The sequence below is a fragment of the Amblyomma maculatum genome, chromosome 5 (genome assembly GCF_055883805.1).
Source record: "Amblyomma maculatum isolate TAMU_Amacu chromosome 5, ASM5588380v1, whole genome shotgun sequence".
In the NCBI taxonomy this organism is placed as follows: Eukaryota; Metazoa; Arthropoda; class Arachnida; order Ixodida; family Ixodidae; genus Amblyomma; species Amblyomma maculatum.
Genome location: NC_139348.1, coordinates 41,056,043 through 41,075,116, shown reverse-complemented (window position 1 = coordinate 41,075,116; position 19,074 = coordinate 41,056,043). Strand labels below are relative to the sequence as shown.

At 48.9% G+C, this 19,074-nt stretch overlaps 1 protein-coding gene across 1 annotated transcript in view; it reads left to right on the top strand.

The window, feature by feature from the left end:
* Positions 1 to 13,088, top strand: part of LOC146188134 (alpha-crystallin A chain-like) — a 28,719-nt gene extending 15,631 nt beyond the window's left edge. The window contains exon 4 of the mRNA XM_084603663.1: positions 12,765 to 13,088. Coding sequence (XP_084459789.1) covers positions 12,765 to 13,022 — 258 coding nt within the window. The 3' untranslated portion in view covers positions 13,023 to 13,088. The remainder of the gene's footprint in view (positions 1 to 12,764) is intronic.
* Positions 13,089 to 19,074: the final 5,986 nt, after the last annotated feature.

Below are 19,074 nucleotides of genomic sequence, written 5' to 3'. Positions count from 1 at the left end.
CTGCTCTACCGCCTTTCCACCTAATCTATATGACAGGTTAAAACCTAGGTTACTGTCTTGTATCCTCCGTTCCAGGTTTATCATATAAAGCATGAACAGCACCGGTGATAGAGGGCAGCCTTGTCTTAATCCTTTGCATACTTTGACATCCTCCGTACTTCTTATCCCTTCCCACGTAATTTCTACTTTGTTATCCCGGTATATTTCCTGTAGGAACTCTATTATCTCATAACCGATACCTTCTTCTTTTAATATGTTCCACAGGAGTTCCCTGCTTACGTTGTCGTACGCCCCGTTTATGTCCAGGAAGGCCAAATACAAAGGTGTATTTTCCACTCTAGATATTTCGATGCATTGGGTAAGCACGAAGAGGCTATCATCTGAACACCTACCATTTCTAAAGCCGTTCTGAAGTTCTCCGAGTATCTCGTTACTTTCTACACATGCTTACACCTTTAATTTCACCGCCTGCATGGCTAACCTGTACATAACAGATGTTATGGTAATCGGCCTGTAGGATTTTATGTGCATCCTGTCTTCTTTCCCTTTCTAAATCAAATTTATTTTACTCTGCCGCCAGCTGTCCGGAATTTGCTTATTCGTTATGACTGTTTCCAGAGCTTTTAACTACGTTTCCTTACTTTTTGGACCGAGTTCATTAATCAGCTTGATCGGAATTCCATCTATTCCTGTAGATGTGTTTTTAGGAATATTTTTTTCTGCCCTTGTGTTGCTTTCTGATTTGAGGAGATTGCCCTATCGTCGCTCTTAAATGACTCGGCTATAACTGATGTAATGTAGTTCACTGTGTTGTCTCCCTTTAAACAATTTCCCACGTTATCTTGAATCCGATCCTGCTTTCTTTGATTCTTCTTCCCTAGCCAGCTTATATGGCTACAGAATTTTCTTGCTCCGCCTCTAGAGGCATCGTGTATGTCAGCCATCCAGCGATCGGTGGACTGCTTTATTTTACTTTGGACGAAGGCCTGTACCTCAAGTTTCTTTTGTCGATATGATTCCCATTTTTGGTCGATTTCCTCCTGAGATACCTGTGCTTCCTTTGCCACTCGGTGTTCCCTTGAAGCAGCCCGTCGTTGTTCAATAGCTTCCCTGATTTCCTTATTCCACCAGCTCCGTGGCTTCCTCTTTCCATTCCAGCGGTTTGCTACTTTAACCTCCTGAATTTTACTGCTTATGAGTAGTTCTACCTGTTCATAATCCCAGTCTTCCATGGGGCTTTTCTCTATTGCTTCCTCTATGTCTGCTGCTATCTGCGCTATTTGATCGTCGTTTAATTTTGCGTTTACGTTTTGTCTAAGTTCCATTTCTCTTTTCATCAAGGGCCCCATCTGCAGACTAATAAGTTTATGATCACTTCCCAGACTACACTCCCCTTCTTCGTCTATTTCCATTTTTGTGACCTTGCTATAAATTTCCTGCGACATTAGACAATAGTCAATGGTCGTCTGCCTGTAGCGGAATTCCCACGTGATTTCGCCTTCACATTTTGTTTCTCTATTTACTATAACCAGATCGTGTCGCTCACAGAAATCTAGCATTAGCTTCCCGTTACAATCCGTGTATCCATCCAGATCGTCGATGTGGCCGTTCATGTCCCCCAGTAGAATAATATTGGCCCCGTTTCCAAACTGGCTTATATCATTACTGAGGCATTCAACAAGATCCTTGTTTTCTTGCCTGCATTGATGTCCTGTTCCTAAATAAACTACCCCTAGCCATGTCCTTATGCCGGCAATTGTTCCTGAAACCCAGATATGTTCTTTACAAGATGATTTAATTCTTTGCCAATTTGTTCCCTGGTGTATCAACATACCTACCCCTCCACCCTTTTTTTCCGTTCTCGTTCTGTTGCACCCTTCCTAGACGTAGCCTTCTATAAAAGGCGGATCTTCTAGATCCCTGAGATGAGTCTCGCAAAGAGCGTACACACCAATTTTGTCATCCTTCAACTGCTGTTCTATCTCTAGCCATATCACTCTTTTTCTACCTCCTTGCATGTTTATGTAGCTGATCCTAGTGCTAAATTTCTTTTTTGTACTTTTCTTTCTCGACCTCCTCTTTGCCATTTTTGGGGGCTCAGCCTCCATTATTACACTTTCTTCTGCTTCACTTCTAACTACCTATGTGCATGGAGTCCTCGCGGTCCCCCTAAAAAAGCTACAGCTCTGCCTGCCAGTCGCCAGCCGATCTCTGCTCCCACCCGTCTGTTAAAATGAATGCAATCTCGCTGAAAAGCCCTACCAATACCTGCTTTATGTACCTCCCTGTTTACCTCAACCACTTCGAAACGTTTCTCCAGGCTTAACTTTCTTATGTCCTGATTAACTGTCACCACGTCCTTTTCCAGCTTTCCGTTCAATCCTAGCACCTCTGGTACTGTGCATACAACTATCTGCGTCTGCTGTGCTATCTCCCTGATCTCGTCAACTCCCTTAGCTAAACTTTCCACCACTCCTGCAGCGTCACCATTTAGGACATCGTTTAGCCCCGCGGCTACTATTACCATACTGCGCTCTGCGGAATTCTTCAACAGCCTATTTTTACTCTCTTTCAGCACTGCCCTCATTGTTCTCCCTGGCAAGGCTCCAACCAACACTCTCTTATCACCCTTTACACGTTCCAAGATATCTCGCTTGCACCTGTTCATGTTAGAATCTCCGGCGATAAGCACCTGGGCCTTCTCTCTCCCTCTCCCAACTGTTGGCTCCTGCTTTCGGTTAGCTGTGTCCTTATCTCTGGGATTTTCATTCTTCCTTCATTTTCATTCGCTAAAGCCACCCGTGGGCGCCCCCTACCCCGACAAAATGTTCTGCTAGCGGCCTTGCAGCTATTTTTAAAACGTAGTATATTGTCAATTATCGTTTTTTAAGGCGCACTTTTAGCACAATTGGCTAAAAACTTTATTTCTACAATTCCTAGGGAAAAATAGTTTTCTAGATTTAAAAAATTCTAGAAGGCACTTTCGACCACTCAAATGCGATGAAGCGAAAGCCATTAAGCGCGATTGATCGTTGCCCTCCGCTACGGCACCCCTATCTCCCTCTCTTATTTCACTCCCACCTTCCTCAATTCCTTTACGGCGTAGTACATGTGTCCGCGGACAATTGTGACAGATCCTGCCCCTTTTCTATCCTGTAAATCAATTTGAAATGCCACTGATGACTGCTGTACAACGCCTCCTAGACATCTGGGCCTGCTTCTGTTTGCTGTGTGGTGTGGCGGCTTTCATTTCCTGCTTCCTCGAACGCCGCACCGACGCCTGGCGGGGTCAGCTTCGTATATGCATGAATCGCCTGCTGATGCCATCACCTGTCGTGACGGTACATCGCCCTTGTCGAACACAATCAGCATTCCATTGAACGCATCAAAGTTCACCAGCGTTCTATAATTTGTTCACAGAAAATTAAAGGCGCAGTATCAGCCACTATCGGAATCACGCTACCCTCACGGTAGACAAGGGGAATTATGATGAACGTCTCACGATGTATTTTGTGTCTGTTTGTGCTGTCAAGACGGCAATAAAGAAAAAAAAGCGGGGCTTGGCGCAATTGGTAAAGCACTCGGCTGAGTATCATAGGGATGGAGATTCGATTCCCGGTGGAGACAAGCTTTATTTATTTATTTTTTACTATCTCCCTGGAAAGCATGACACCTTCTGCCGACAGCTTCTGCTAACGAGGCATTAAAGGCGTTCACATTAAGAAATTTGCTAGCCGCATCTAGTTAATACATGCTTCCCTCAATGACCCCAGCTGCCCCAGTACTGGTTTGAACGTACCCCAGAGCAATGCGCCACAGTGCGGGCGTTCCGTGTATGGCTGAGCTATTCGAAAGAATAACAGTTACGGACGCCCCCCGCACATGTAGTTTTCCACAAACTGCCAAGTAACGCATGTGACTATTTCACCATGCCGTTTAACAGTCATGACTTCACGTCGCCTAAAATGCAATGCTTGGAATAAGGCCCGCGAGGCAGCCTACAGTCAGCAACCGGCAAGAACAGAAACAGACATAACATGCGCTATTATTCCTTTTCCAGTAGCTATGCGCCATCTCGCCCATGTACAGGTCTTGTTCATATATAGATACGCACACACGCCCTAATGATTGATGACTTAGGAAAAGTAGAAAGGTAGGCTTGAAAATCAATATTCAGAAGACTATGGTAATGTTCAACAGCCTCGGGAAGGAAGGGCAGTTTAGATTAGGTAGCGAAGTACTGGAAGTAGTAGGCGAATATGTCTACTTAGGACAGGTAGTAACCGCAGATCCGGACCATGAAAAGGAAATAAGAAGAATAAGATTGGGATGAAGCGCATTTGGCAAGCACTCGCAGATTATGACTAGCAGCTTACCGGTATCGCTAAAGAGGAAAGCATACAACAGTTGCATCTTACCTGTACTCACCTATGGGGCTGAAACGTGGAGGCTAACCAAAAAGGTTCTACTTAAGTTGAGGACAACTCAAAAGTGTAACGAAAAATGGTAGGGGTAACATTAAGAGATAAGACGCGTGCAGAGTGGGTGAGAAATAACTCAAGTTACTGACATTCTAGTGGAAATTAAGAAGAAGAAATGGGCATGGGCAGGACATGTAGTGCGAAGAGAAGATAACCGATGGTCGCTTAGGGTAACAAACTGGATTCAAAGGGAAGGAAAGCGTAGCAGGGGGCGGCAGAAAGTTGGGTGGGCGGATGAGGTTAAGAAGTTCGCAGGAGTCAAGTGGATGCAGCTAGCACAGAACCGGGTTAAGTGGAGAAATATGGGAGAGGCCTTCGCCCTGCAGTGAGTATAGTCAGGCTGGTGATGATGATGATGATGACACGCCTCCCTCGAACCCTCCCCACAGAGTGAATGACCTGCAGCGCATTGTAAGGCACCTGAAACGATTAAAGAACACCTGGCCTAGGTATACAGCCCCCCTACTTTAACCAAGCATACGAACGTGCAATAATATACGTGCGCAAAAAGACGAGACAAAGAGGAGAAGTGGACAAAGACGGTGCGCCGTCGTTGTCCACTTCTCCTCTTTGTCTCGTCTTTTTGCGCACGTATATTACTGTCCATCATGGTTCACCAACACGCCCAATCAGCCGTTCTTCGAACGTGCAAGCCTGCTTGGCCAAATAAAGAAAAAAAAAGCTTGCTTGGCCAAAGTGTAGCGCGTCCGACTCAGAATCCAAAGGTCCTGGGTTCGACATATCACCCTCCCATCTCAAGAGTTGGCAGCTGCTGTCATCTCAACGATGTATGACATCGTTGACTCTGATTTCACACAACTTGACGGCCAATCAGCGCCCGGCCGTTTCACGTTTCTAACTCTTACCCAGGGGGAAAGCTGGGGCGCTACACTTCAGCTACCATGGGCGCGCTAAGCATAATAGGCCAGTGGTAATTGGTGCGGAATTCAGTCGTGTTTCTTTTTTCAGGAACACCGAGTGACGTTACTAGAACGTCTCCTCCACCTGATCATAATCATCATCCCGAAGCGCGAACGCAGAGCGAAAAAGTCATAGACGCAAAAGCAGTCGACGCCAATAAAACTTTGTTTTCCGAAATGTCATAAAAATCTTCTCAGTGATTGAGCAGCTATATATATATATATATATATATATATATATATATATATATATATATATATATATATATATATATATATATATATATATATATATATTGAGGGAATTCAAAATTCCCCTCGTCCGCACGACGCGGCGAACATCCTCTCTATCTCTTTCACGGGGACCCCTCATCTTTCCCCTCCTGGTCTCCTTCCCCTGGAGCTGCGGTGGAGAGGGCGGGAAATGAGAGCACTGGAGTTGTGCGCCGGGCAGCCCCTGCTTACCCCTCCCCTTTCATCTCGGCGGACAACATCTGCATCCGGGAGAGATGACGCCGCGACGCCGGAGCTTGCGGATGGTGCTATGACCTTTCCCTGCCACGGATGTGGTCAGAGCTAGCGGCGAGGCGTATATATTTTTAACTAGCGTCTATTAGGTGCGAAATATTGGTATCCGTGCTGCTATATATTGCCGCAGTGTTATCTTACTGGCGCCGCCATGTGGCGAGCTCGAGAGACTGGCACGCGCTCGTCTTCTTCGCTCTCGGTGCTCAACCGCCAGTCGGTTCCGTGACTTCTTTTGCCGGTGCCTTTGCTTAGGTGAAAGTAAACCTGCCTACCCAGTTTCACTGGATTTTGTGACATTTCTGGTAGAGGTGCTGGGCGCATTCCATGTACGAAGATCATCTGGGGGCCCCCTACGCCCATCTACACACCGTGGACACGACACCGGTACACAAGGCGAGCCGCCGCTTGAGAGGCTTAGCTCCCGAGTGTGGCCCCCTTGTTTCCCCACCGCGAACCATGATGACTACAGCGGCAAGCCAGACCATTCAGCTTCCCGTGAGTGCCCAGCCGCTGGTCTGCCATACTCCGCGTGTGCCCACGCCGTTCTATGGCGACAAGTTTGAAGACGTTGAGGACTGGTTGACCAGCTACGACCAGGTCTCTGGGTTTAATGCGTATACGACAAGGAGTGGAAGTTTCGGAATGTTTATTTCGCTCTAGAGGATGCCGCCAAGATGTGGTTCGAAAACCACGAGGCTACCATTACCACCTGGCAGGATTTCCGGCAGCAGCTGCTCGGAACATTTGGCAACGATGCAAGAAAAGGGATGCCTGAACTCGCTCTACAGTCCCGAGCACAACGGCCTAATGAGAGCGTCGCCATGTTTGTCGAAGAAATGACTCGGCTTTTCGACCGGGCTGATCCGGTCATGTCGGAGGCAAAGAAAGTGCGCCACCTTATGCGAGGCGTCAAGTAGCGGCTGTTTGTTGGCCTTGTACGTGACCCTCCATGTTCAGTTCAGTTCAGTCGTGTCCGACTCTTCGTGACCCTATGGACCATATCACGCCACGCTTTCCGGTCTCTCACTATCTTCCTAACATCGCATAACTTCATCTGCAGCGCCTCGAGGATGCCACCTAACCATCGCGTTCACTGCCTACCCCTTCTCCAGTGACACTCAACCTTTCCCAACATCAAATCTTTCTCCAGCGACTCCTCTCTTCTCATCAGATGACAAAAGTAGCTGAGCTTTAACTTTAGAAATTGACCCTGCAATGAGCAGTCAGGGTTTATGGTCGACAATATTGGTCCAAGGAACTCTCAAGAGTCTCCGCCAGGACCACAATTCAAACACGTCAATTCTTCGGCGGTCAGCCTTCTTCACAGTCCAACTCTCGCATCCATACATCACAACTGGAAAGACCATAGCACGAGTTATACGGATCTTGGTAGGCAGTCTAATGTCTCTCTTTACTAGCCGGTCAAGGCTAGCCATGGCTCTCTTTCCCAGAAGCAGGCGTATCCTAATTTCATGGCTGCAGTCTCCTTCCGGGGTAATCTTGGAGCCCAAGAAGAGAAAATCTGTCTCAGCTTCCACTTCTTCTGCACTTCTTGTCCCTTGATGCTCCAGGACTTGATAGGGTAAGGCGCCGTGATCTTTGTCTTTTTAATGTTCAGTTTAAGCCCAAACTTATCACTCTCTTCTTGTACGCGCATCAGAAGGCTATTGAGTTCCACTTTGTGCCATTAAAGTGGTATCATCCGCATATCTAAGGTTGTTGATACGTTTTCCAGCAATCTTCACTCCAGCTGAAGTCTCGTCCAGACCAGCCTTCCTCATAATGCACTCAGCATATAGGTTAAATAGGCAGGGCGACGGTATGCAGCCTTGTCTCACTCCTTTCTCAATCGTAAACCAATCAGTAAGACCATGCCCAGTTCTGACCGTGGCCTCTTGCCCTTCATACAGATTCCTGAGGAGACAGGTGAGGTGAATTGGAACTCCCATCTCTTGCAGAGCTTGCCACAATCTGCTGTGATCTACGCAGTCAAACGCTCTCGCATTATCAATAAAGCAGAAGTAGATGGGTTTCTGGAACTCTCTTGCTTTTCCATGATCCAGCGAAGGTTGGCAATCTGATCTCTAGTTCCTCTGCCCTTGCGAAACCCAGCTTGCACGTCCGGAAGCTCCCGATCCACATACTGCTGCAGCCTACCTTGGAGGGTTTTCAACATCCCCTTGCTAGCATGAGAAATAAGCGCGATCGTGCGGTAGTTGGAACAATCTTTGGCACTGCCTTTCTTTGGAATGGGGATGTAAACTGACCTCCTCCAATCCTGTGGCCCCTGCAGGGTTGTCTAAATTTGCTGACATAATGTTGTGGGATTCGGGCTTGCTGCGGCTGCCCTTTGCGCGGCCGCCGCCCGCTTCCCAGTTGTTCTCCCCGTCCCCTTTCTCCCGCCTGAGGCTGCGGAGAGGGGCTCGAACGACTTGTCACTGTCGTTTGGGCCACAGCTCCGCCCTGGCGTCCCAGTGGCTGTTCCCATTGGCGCCTTTTGGCGGGAACACGGCACCGCTTCGACAGCCGCGCTCGCGCGACTGTCCGAGCGGAGCTCAGAAAGAGACCCCTCCGAGACATCGCAAGGTGCGTACGCAACTGTTCTTGTCTGCCGGCCTTTGTCCGCGCAGACCAGTGTGTACTCGAGTTCGTCTGCTCCGGGTCGTACCTGAGAGCGAAGCTCGAGCCTGTCGATCGTGATCCAACGATCCGCGACAGGCGTACCTTGCGGTGGTTGCCCAATCTCTCTCAAAGGAACCCTTTGGTTACTGCGAGAGAGAGATCACAGCACGCCCTTGCGTGCTTGCGGCGCGCACTCCGTGTCACTTCGTGCGCGCAGGGGAGCCTAGCTCCTCGCGCGCTCCCTTGACACGGTGACTGCGTATGTGTGTGTATGTGCGTTTTGTATATATGTGTATGTGTGTGCGTACGTGGGTGTATGTGCGTTTGTGATTATGTGTGTGCGTATGTGCGTTTGTAAATATGTGTGCGTGTGTGTGTGTGTGTGTGCCGCTGGAGGATGGCGTTTCAATAAACGTCTCCTTTGTGAACTTGGAGGTTTGTGTCCTTGCAGCGCAGTGCACTCCTTCCTTTGGAGGTTGAGTGCGCGCTGCAGTGTTTCAGTGTGCGCGTGGTGACGGCTGATCGGTGCTTCGGCTCGCGCGACGCTCGAACCCGCGGTGGTTGGTGGCCTATGGCCACGTAGAAACCACAATGTATACCGAACATTAACAAGACGAAGATGTGTTCAGTGGCTGAGACCCCTTCATGTGAAATCGTCGTCACCATGCACAAAAACGAGCTGACACGCTGGCTCGGGATCATTTTATACCTTCTCTGATCCAATGAAATATATAAGCAGAATCCGCTTCTGTATGACGATCTTCCCATTTGCCACATTGCGATGCGTCAGAGTTGGACAGTTTGATCTCGCTTTTTGGCTCACTAATTATTTTACTGTATTTTACGTTAGGTGCATAGCACTTCTCTCCTTCGCGCTGCGTGGGTTCAGCGCGGCTCGCTTTCTGAGCTGCTTTCTCTCTCCACGCTGCCCTTGACGTGGCTACACCCGCTTATCTGGAAATTTTCAATCTTGCCATCTCTTCGCGAAGTGGCTCAGCTGCAAACACCGGAAGCTACACTCCGCGGCTAAGCAGAGAGACAATCAAGCATTTTCGCCTAAGGCCACTCATCTGCTTACGTAGTAAGATATGACCATATGCCGTGCGATTTCAGCAACGCGTTAGATGTGGTGTATTAATCATCAGAGAGCTCTATTGAGGTGTACCGGCCATATGGTTCGTGCGTCACATGTTAAACACCGCTATTTACCATCACTGACACAGCAAAAATTCTCGTGTATTTATGATAGCGGAAATATACCACTGCTTGTACCACTGAACGCGTCCGCGTCAGGTACTCCCCCCTCCCCCCCCCCCCCCCCTCCCCCGGAAAGCCCAGTGTGTGCGTTGTAGCGCCGTTGTGAGCTCAAATTTTAAGACCAAGCCTCTGGCAGGCAACATGGCAGGGCACTAATTAGTCGGTAATCTGTCTGACGTCACGAGCCCACATGACATGATCGAGATGATAGGAGGAGGAGAAAGAGAAAAGGAGGGCGGAAGGCTGGGATGTTAACCAGAAATAATTCCAGTTGGGTATACCCTGCACTGGGGAAGGGGAATGGGGGATTAAAGGGGGAGGATAGGTGAGGGTAGAAAGGGGAGGTGAGAAAGTCACAGTCTGTCAATCAGGTTAGTCTCTCTTAAAGGTCCCCTGAAAGGGGTCACAAAGAAGGGTAAAAAACGCCATAACACTGATAGTTATTGAACCACCCATCATTCTCCCGCAAAAATTTTCGATCTAGCTTCTGCAATACCAGAGATATCGGCGATTAAAAATGGCCCTTCAAATTTTCCCTCTCAACTCGTACGCCAAAGGGAGCCATAAAAAAAAAACAAAGAATACAAGCAAGTTCAAAGCTCCGCCCAGACATACGTCACTTCGACGAACTTCCGGTTGCCGCGCGCTCGCTCGCTGGCGTACTCGCGCCAACCCGTCCTCGCTCGCACACGCCTGAGGAGTTCGCCAGTTCGCGCAGCGACGGTTAGTGTAACCGCGAACCCGTGGTTATCTTATGTTTCACGGCGGACCAAACCATGGTTGCACCACGAACCGCGGTTACCGCAAACCGAGCTTGACGACCTCGGTTTGCGTCGTTAACCGAGGTTATGACGGCGTCTGTTGACGAAAGCTACTCGTCGGCGCCCGAGTGCGCGAAACGTACGACCGGGTCTGCTTCACAAAGTTATTCATTTACCCACTGTATCACGTTTAAAGATCGATTTATAGATTATGGTGCCGCCCGACGTCTTCGATTACGGCCGACAGCGCAGCGACTGCGTACTGAAGCCTTGTCTTGCCTACAGTATCGTTTGAACGGCTTGTTGCTGAGCAGAACGTCAAAAAATGCGCGGCCTTAGCTATGAACGTACACGAGTTTGCAACGCTTGCAGCACGGGATGCCGCGAGCAGGCTGAGGTACGTTGCACAATTACCGCAGGGGTGGAACGTGCGAGCGCGGCGAACGATGGCGCCGTGCGTGACCGTCCCTAGTCGTCGCTAGGCCTAAATTGTTTCGCTTCGAAGCCGCGGCGGTCGACGCTTTGGAACATGATCAACGCTGTCGTAAATCGTCTACTTATGAAACTGCCTTATAGTGATTCCTATCCTGCCATAGTAAAATAATTATAGGATTAACTCTGCCGATGCATTAATCGCAGAGCTAGTACGAGCAGATCGGATCAGCCGAAATGCACCAGCGGCAGCTGGCTTGAGCAGAAACTAGCTTGTATCACGGCTATCGCTCTTACCAGCAATTTGCTGCTGGTCAGCGATACTCACGAGGGCTTCATACTTGATATTCGGCTCAGTATTCCAGACGCCAACAAATTTTAGCACGCTTTATTTCGGACATCGGTGCTAACGATCCGCCGTGTCGTTCGCGAACGGTATGCGGGAGGAGGGGCCACAGCGGCGGTCGAGGAGGTGCTGCCATCGTGCGGTGCTTGACCGTGCTGTTGACGCCTCGTCGGACGACACTCCGATACTCCTGAAACCACGTTATATAAATAAGATATTTGTAAATGCAGCTTCGTTCTGCCGATCCCTGCGTCGCTTCGGTTGTTGCACTCAATGGGCAATGGCCACCTGACCGATAAGGGCGGCGAGCTGTGTAACAGCCCGCACAAAGTTCGAGCAGCGCACGAGCAGACGACTTTCGCAGCACCGGAAGTGTGTCCGTGACGTCATGGTTGCAGTGACCGCAGCGAATGGCAGCTTCTAGCAAGCCTTGCCAGTCAACTGACCCGCGACGTCACGGGTCAAGGAAATAGTTCCATGCGACACCGCCAAGCGACATTCTCTCTGCCCGCGAATTTCAAAAAACGCTGTTTTTAAAAATAATAAATCGCTGGTTTTGTTCCAAGGAGTTATACTTTGCGTTAATGCTCAAAAGGATGTGTTCTACACACTGCATACGTTTATCAGTGGCTTCTTGGGGGCCGTTTCCGTGGACCTTTAAATAGCGAAGTGCCTTGTAAGCTTTGAGCGCAGCTGACTTTTGTGGCCATGGTCCCAAGATCTTCCCTTCCGCCAGACGATGCAATGCAGTACGCAGCGTATGTCCTTCAGTTGCAAAAACAGGGCAGTCACAAAGGAGGTGCTCAATCGTTTCATCAACTCCACATCGTTCACAAGCAGGGCTATCAGCCATCCAGATCAGGAAGGCGTATTTGTTTGCGATAGCAACGCCAAGCCATAGGCGGCGCAGTAACGTTGTTTCACGTGTTTGACGACGTGTCGTGTGGTGGGGAATACGCAGGCGCAGTCCGAGAGATGATAGGAGCTACAAACTATGGTTCTTCATCTCAGACAAACATTATCCTAACCACTCTGCGTCCAAAAATGGAAAAAAAGGCCGACTTCTTGAAAGAGCAGAAAGTACTCCAGCTGCTCCCAAGTTTGCGTTTCAGTGACGTGCTATCCATGAATAGCGAGGCCTTTCTTGTAACGCCGGATACCGTTATTTCCTTATAGGGCACATGCATGCTCAAATTTCGAAACGATCGCCACATGAAATTGCACGACTTATAAATGCAGACGTAGAACTGGTACGTCGAAAGAACTTAATAGAAGTCTTTGTTAAAGTTGTGACATGGAGTCGTCAAAAGAGCGCTTGTGAGATGAATGCGCACGCGACTCGCCCGCTAACCAACTTGGCGACGCATATGTGTGAGTCAAATTCAGAGTGCGACTTTGCCCCTCTCCCTCGTCGCAGGTGGTGGGCACGGACTGCGTGCTGGTGCACGGTAAGCACGAGGAGCGGCAGGACGAGCACGGCTTCGTGTCGCGAGAGTTCACACGACGTTATATGCTTCCCCCGGACGCCGACCCGGAGCAGGTCACCTCAGAGTTCATGGCCGACGAAGAGGGCGTGCTCGTCATCCGCGCCGCCAAGAAGTCGCCCGAACCGGCGGCACTCAAGGAGCGGGTGGTGCCCATCGCCGTCCTTTCGCCGGCCAAGGGCAAGGCCTGAATAAATTGCGACGCTGTACATATGTACATGACATGGCGTATACCGCGTGTGTTACGCCACTCACGGCAACGGTGCACTAAATGGACTCGCGTCCCCTCGCGGCCAGGTCACGACTCTCTGGACTGTGGCCTCAAATTCCGTCGGACTAGAAGGCCGCCGGATATCTCCTTAGACATGTTTGAAGGCCACAAACTAGACAATCACCTTGAGACTCTCCCACGAAAACGCCGAAGGGCATCGCCATATTCTACATTAGACTGTGGTGCAAGTTTCACACTGTTGTAGAATAGAAATGAGTTCAGGCAACACCATGGTTCAGGCACCAAGTTCCCGCACGCTCGCCCCACAGCCCAAACGTTAGCTTGCACGATATCATGGTGAGCTGTGGATGTAATTATTTCTATAGGCCCCGACGGGCCCACATGACCACGCTCGAATGCAGCATGGGCATGAATGACTGCACTTTCCTTCTTTCTCTATTCCAAATTCGGCTGGTGAACACCGAACTATGCCTAGTTAACCTTCCAGCCTTTCCTCCGTGTGGTGTGCGGACAGCTTTGTACGACCGAAGTGCCGTTCCTGGCACAAAATTTCACGCCAGTAACTCCTTTCCTAGTCCAGGGAAAGCTTCATTCTTGGGAACAATTTCGCAGCAGAAGACGAAAGCTATCACAAAACATTATTTTTACTGCTATGGCACACTCTGTGAAATCATATCGTCCGCACTTCCTCTCCTCTCCACTTTCCCCCTTGGCAGTGACCTTCATTGGTATTGCCATGCTCGACGCTCACCTAATATGTATGGATAAGCGACCATGCGTGACGCATTCCTATCCGTGTGAGCACCCAAAGCATCACATAGCCAAACAAATAATTATACAGATTTACACCGCTACTTATATTTACATACTATAAACGCTCCGAGCGGCATCAGCATATTCGACACCTAAGCTGTCGCTGGTCTTTGCGCGCCTATAGGAGTAAAGTTTCTGTGAATACTTTTTTTTTGCATTTATATCCTGATGGACGCAAATTTTTAAATGCATGATGTGGTCCTTCCAGCTGAATGGATCTAGGTACGCTCTGTAGGCGCAGCATAATGCGGTCGTGCAGTGTACGGAGAGTTTAAAAGCTAACCGATTGCAGTGGCGGTTTCAGCAGCCTCCTACTTCATCGGATGGAGCAGAAGCAGTCATCAAAGTAGAACTCATCCCCGCAAAGTGAATATTGTAAAGGAAGCTCAAGTGTCCACCTCGGCATAACCTCATTGTACCGTAAAGAATACAGTATTCTACGGTAGCGATCATTTGAGGAGAGTTGGTGCGCACTGAATCCGTCTACCGGACAGACCGGCTTGCGAGAATCAACAAGTCGTCTGCACAACTTACTCCTAGACGTATGAAGGGAGCTAGCAGCCACTGACACAAAAGCACACGGAGTTTTCGTGTATGTGTGTGTTGGTCAATGTGAAATGATAATTTAATCATGCAGATAATTCACTAGAAAGTAGAAGAAAAAGCAACCACATGCCCCCCAATGGGATTCAAACCCACAGCATGCGAATTTTGTGTCCAATGCTCTTCGGAGCTCATGGACTCGGATTCCACCCTCGGCCTGTAGCGGCATGTATGCTTTTTAATAGACTATCTCCACGATGAAATTATCATTTCACGCTGATAAACGATCTACGCTTTCTTTCGTGTCTGTGGCTGTCTTTGTATCTCATACGAGGCCTTTCAGTTTCCCTAAATTTGTTTGCCGATTTACTCCTATTCGGTTATAGAATGTTTGTATTAACAAGACGACGAAGGCCTTTTCAAACTGGTTGCATCTACACGAATTGAAAATTTCATACTCGTCATCTAATACTCCCACTTTTCTGAGCTACAAAAAATGTCGCAAAAGTTATTGTAGATATACCGAGGAATTTTTGACAAGGATATGACGCAACATCGTGAATGGGCCCATTTAGTGGTTCCACGCAGACACCGATACTTTTCTGTCTTTCATTGTAATTATGCGAAGTGCCACATAACGTGTATGTTATGTTGCACTTACCTTTAAAAAAAACGTTTTGAAATATTCGCCAACACTGTTAAACTTTTATCTACAACCAGCCGTAGCTCTCCAGCGACACCTCGAGTTCTTAACTACCTCCAGGATACTTGAGTCAACGGGGCTACGGTTCACTCTTATACGCTGTAAAAAGCATCTGCATATAATACAACACAACAGTGTGCTCGTATGCGTATGTAGAGAGGCTTTTCTCATTTGCGTCGCTTTTAGCACGCCCGCATCGCGCTCTTTCAGGACCAAATAACGTTCAGCGATATTTTTTTTTTTTTTTTTTCCTTCTAGCTTCCAACAATCTGCAGAGCTTCAACAGTTTGTTATCGCACTAATGGCAATATAACTGCTCAGTTCTCCAAACGCACTCAGGTTGCGCCTTCATAATAGCACAAATAAATTTACGCAGGGATCACTGGTTAAGTAAGGTATAGTATGAAATGAAAAGCAACAGAATAAACAGAAGAAAAAAAATTACCGACGATTACGTTACTTCCTAATGCGAAATTTGAGCGCAGCAAATAAGCTGTTTCACCTTTTCGATAGATTAAGGCAAAGAAATCGAGCAACACATGTATGCGCTATCACATAATTTTTTTTTTTCACACGTATTCCTTTAACAAAGACTCCACTAACAGTTCTTGAGAGTCATGAAGGAAGCTTTGTGGTCGGAGAAATAGACTGATATATGTTCGACTTGGTACACCAATGCTTGATTCTCAAAGACGAGATCTATACAAGTGCCTCGCGAGGTTGTCACAGCCGTGGGACGCGTTACGAGCGAGAGGAACGCGAGAGGAACGGGATACGAAGAGGCGTCCGTGTGCTGTGCGATGTCAGCGCACGTTAAAGATCCCCAGGTGGTCGAAATTACTCCGTAGCCCTCCACTACGACTCCTCTTTCTCTCTTTCCACTTTCACTCTCGCCTTCCTCCCTTCCCTTACGGCTTGGTTGCGGTGTCCACAGAAAACAAGTGAGACAGTTACCGCGCCTTTCCCTTCCTATAAAAAATAAATCAGTTTTTCTACGCGGTCATGCCCCGCCGGGGTTTTACAGTGGTAAGACGCCCGACTACTGTCCGGAATGCGTACCCGGGTTCGAACCCGACCTCGGCGGCTGCGTTTCGATGGAGGCGAAACGAAGAGGCGTCCGTGTGCTGTGCGATGTCAGCGCACGTTAAAGATCCCCAAGTGGTCGAAATTACTCCGTAGCCCTCCACTACGGCTCCTCTTTCTCTCTTTACACTTTAACTCCAACCTTCCTCCCTTCCCTTACGGCGCGGTTCAGGTGTCCACAAACTCGTGTGACAGATACTGCGCCTTCCCCTTCCTGTGAACCAATTATTATCTACGCGGTCACGTTGTCTTGACTCGCTAGCGGCGGCAGCGGCATCAGACAGTCGCTGCTAGCGCTTCCTCCGGCGACCCCTCCCCCCCCCCCCCAAACCCCCTTCCTTTCCTTGTGTTCTCCGGCTGCTCCGCGCTTCCTGCGAGGCTTCGGTTGCCAAGCGCCGGCTCGAACTAGGGGGATGAAAGTGGGGAGGCGCTGGTTACGAGGCCGACGCCGACGCGAAACCCAGGAACGAGCGCCAAAGAGCTGCGCTCTAAAATTAGATGTATTTGTAAGCATAGCCAAGTGTTCACAACTCGGTTCGCATGAGCCATTTCGCTAGGCTGCTTGTGGAAGCAATCGCTTCATTGCAACCCTGGCTTCAATCTAATGTGAAGTTCTGACAAGAACAACTGCCCAAACATAGGAGCTTCAATAACTCCGTGCTGGCGTATTTGTTTAAGCCCTTTCAGAAAAACTACGCTATAGGAATACTATAAAGATTCCAGAAAACACTAAAATTTTCTGATGTTACTAATCGTATTACCACCTTTATTATGTTGTGATTTCAGTGATGTATCGAAGTCTCGACGATACAGTACTAAGTATCTGTATCGAAACTCGATTCAGTATCTGTATCGGCATCGAAAATACAATTTTTCAGGGTATCGATATCGAAGATACTTATTTCAAGTATCTTGCACAGCCCTAGTCACGTTTCTGCGGGAACGGGCGCCTCGTATGTTGGCTTCCTTTGATGATTCGCCCTTTTACACCTAGGCACTGCAGGAAAGCACCCGTAGCGGGTGAGCGCCACTGGTCCGTTTTAGTGTGTAACAATACTAGCCGCAATCACGGATTTCGCCGATGTCTGTCCGAAGCCGCTAACTCTCTCTCTCTTTGTGAACTTGAAGTGGAGAAAGTGGCGACGCGCGCGTCATGTGGCTCAGTATTGAGGAGGCGGAGCGGCCGCACAGCTGCAGCACAAGCCACTCTCTCTCTGTCTATCAGTCTCTGCTTGAAGAGGAGGAAGGGGAAGTGGCGACGCCCGCATCACGCGACTTAACACTGAAGGGGCGGAGCGGCCGCATGATGCACCCAGTGAGAGAGGGGCGTCAGTTGCGGACGAGGCGGCCGTCACAAGGCAGCGTTGCACAAGCGTGCGCTACTCTGGAGTGAGCAGTCCTGTGTCGCTCGAGCGTCAGCTTTGGCATCTCTCCCTCGCATCAGTCACTCCTCAGCCTTCACGGACAGCAGACTTGCACGCGCGGTGCCCCGCCGGGGTGGTGCAGTGGTAAGACGCCCGACTACTGTGCCGGAGTACCCGGATTCGAACCCGACCTCGGCGGCTGTGTTTCGATGGAGGCGAAACGAAGAGGCGTCCGTGTGCTGTGCGATGTCAGCGCACGTTAAAGATCCCCAGGTGGTCGAAATTACAACGCAGCCCTCCACTACGGCTCCTCTTTCTCTTTCCACCTTCACTCCCACCTTCCTCCCTTCCCTTACGGCGTGGTTGAGGTGTCCACAGAAAACAAATGACAGTTACCGCGCCTTTCCCTTCCTATAAATCAATATCTACAATCTACGCGCGGTGCTCTCTGGACCTCGGCTCCGAGCCGCTCACCGCGTTGTGAAGCAGATGGTGCTTACCTCCGTGCCTAATAAGCAGTGCTAGGCAGCTACTTTGCATTTGATTAACTATGCAAATCGGCCGTAATTTTTTTTCATGTCGCGAGCATTCGTTAGCGCATGGCCGGTTAGTTGCAAAACGTATTATACGACCACAATTTGTCAAAATTTTGAATGTAGAAACTGGGAAATCGTGTTAACCGGGAATGCATCGACCGGGAGAAAAAGTCTATGGGAGACATTTTACCGCCCGCGAGTTTCAGCACATGAAAGGGGGAATCGTATGAACCGGAAACGTATCAACAAGGTTCTAGTGTAAAATGCCTCCGCTACACCAGCAGTAGCATTTTAAGCTAAATAAGCAGTGGTGCAGCGGTGGCGTAGAGGTAGAGCATTCCGGTGCCGCGCAATTATCCACCGGATTAAAAAAAATAAAAAAGCGTGTCAATTGGAATTGCATAACAGGTTTGCGGTGCGACCTGATCCCGGTAAACACCTCCGGCAACGCTCTCCCTCACCAGAACAGGAGTTGACCACACTGGTACAGTAATTGGCCACAACCTTCCAAGATTAGTCTTACAAATCCACGGCCCTCAGCAATTGCGGAGCAATTGACCGCGGCGGCGGTCAGACCTGTGACGCAGCGGGTGGTGCTAAGAATTTCTGGCTCCAAGGACAGGACACCATTGGAAAAGTGACCCTGGCAACGTTTAATGCTAGAACCCTAGTTCATGAGATCAGTTTAGCAGTGCTGTTAGAGGAACTAGAGGGTATGTGCAATGGGATATCAGGGCTTACTGAAGGGCGAGCATGTAGTGTTATCGAAGTTTACCGGAGAGATGAGAACTAGGCCTAGGTTTCCTTATCAACAAGGATATAGCTGGTAATATAGATTATTTTATAGCATTAATGAGCGGGTAGCTGGCATCGTAATTAAGCGGTATAAGCTGAATGTTGTATAAGTGTACGCACCTACATGTAGTCATGGTGACCAGGCAATAGAAAGCTTCTTTGAAGATGTAGAAT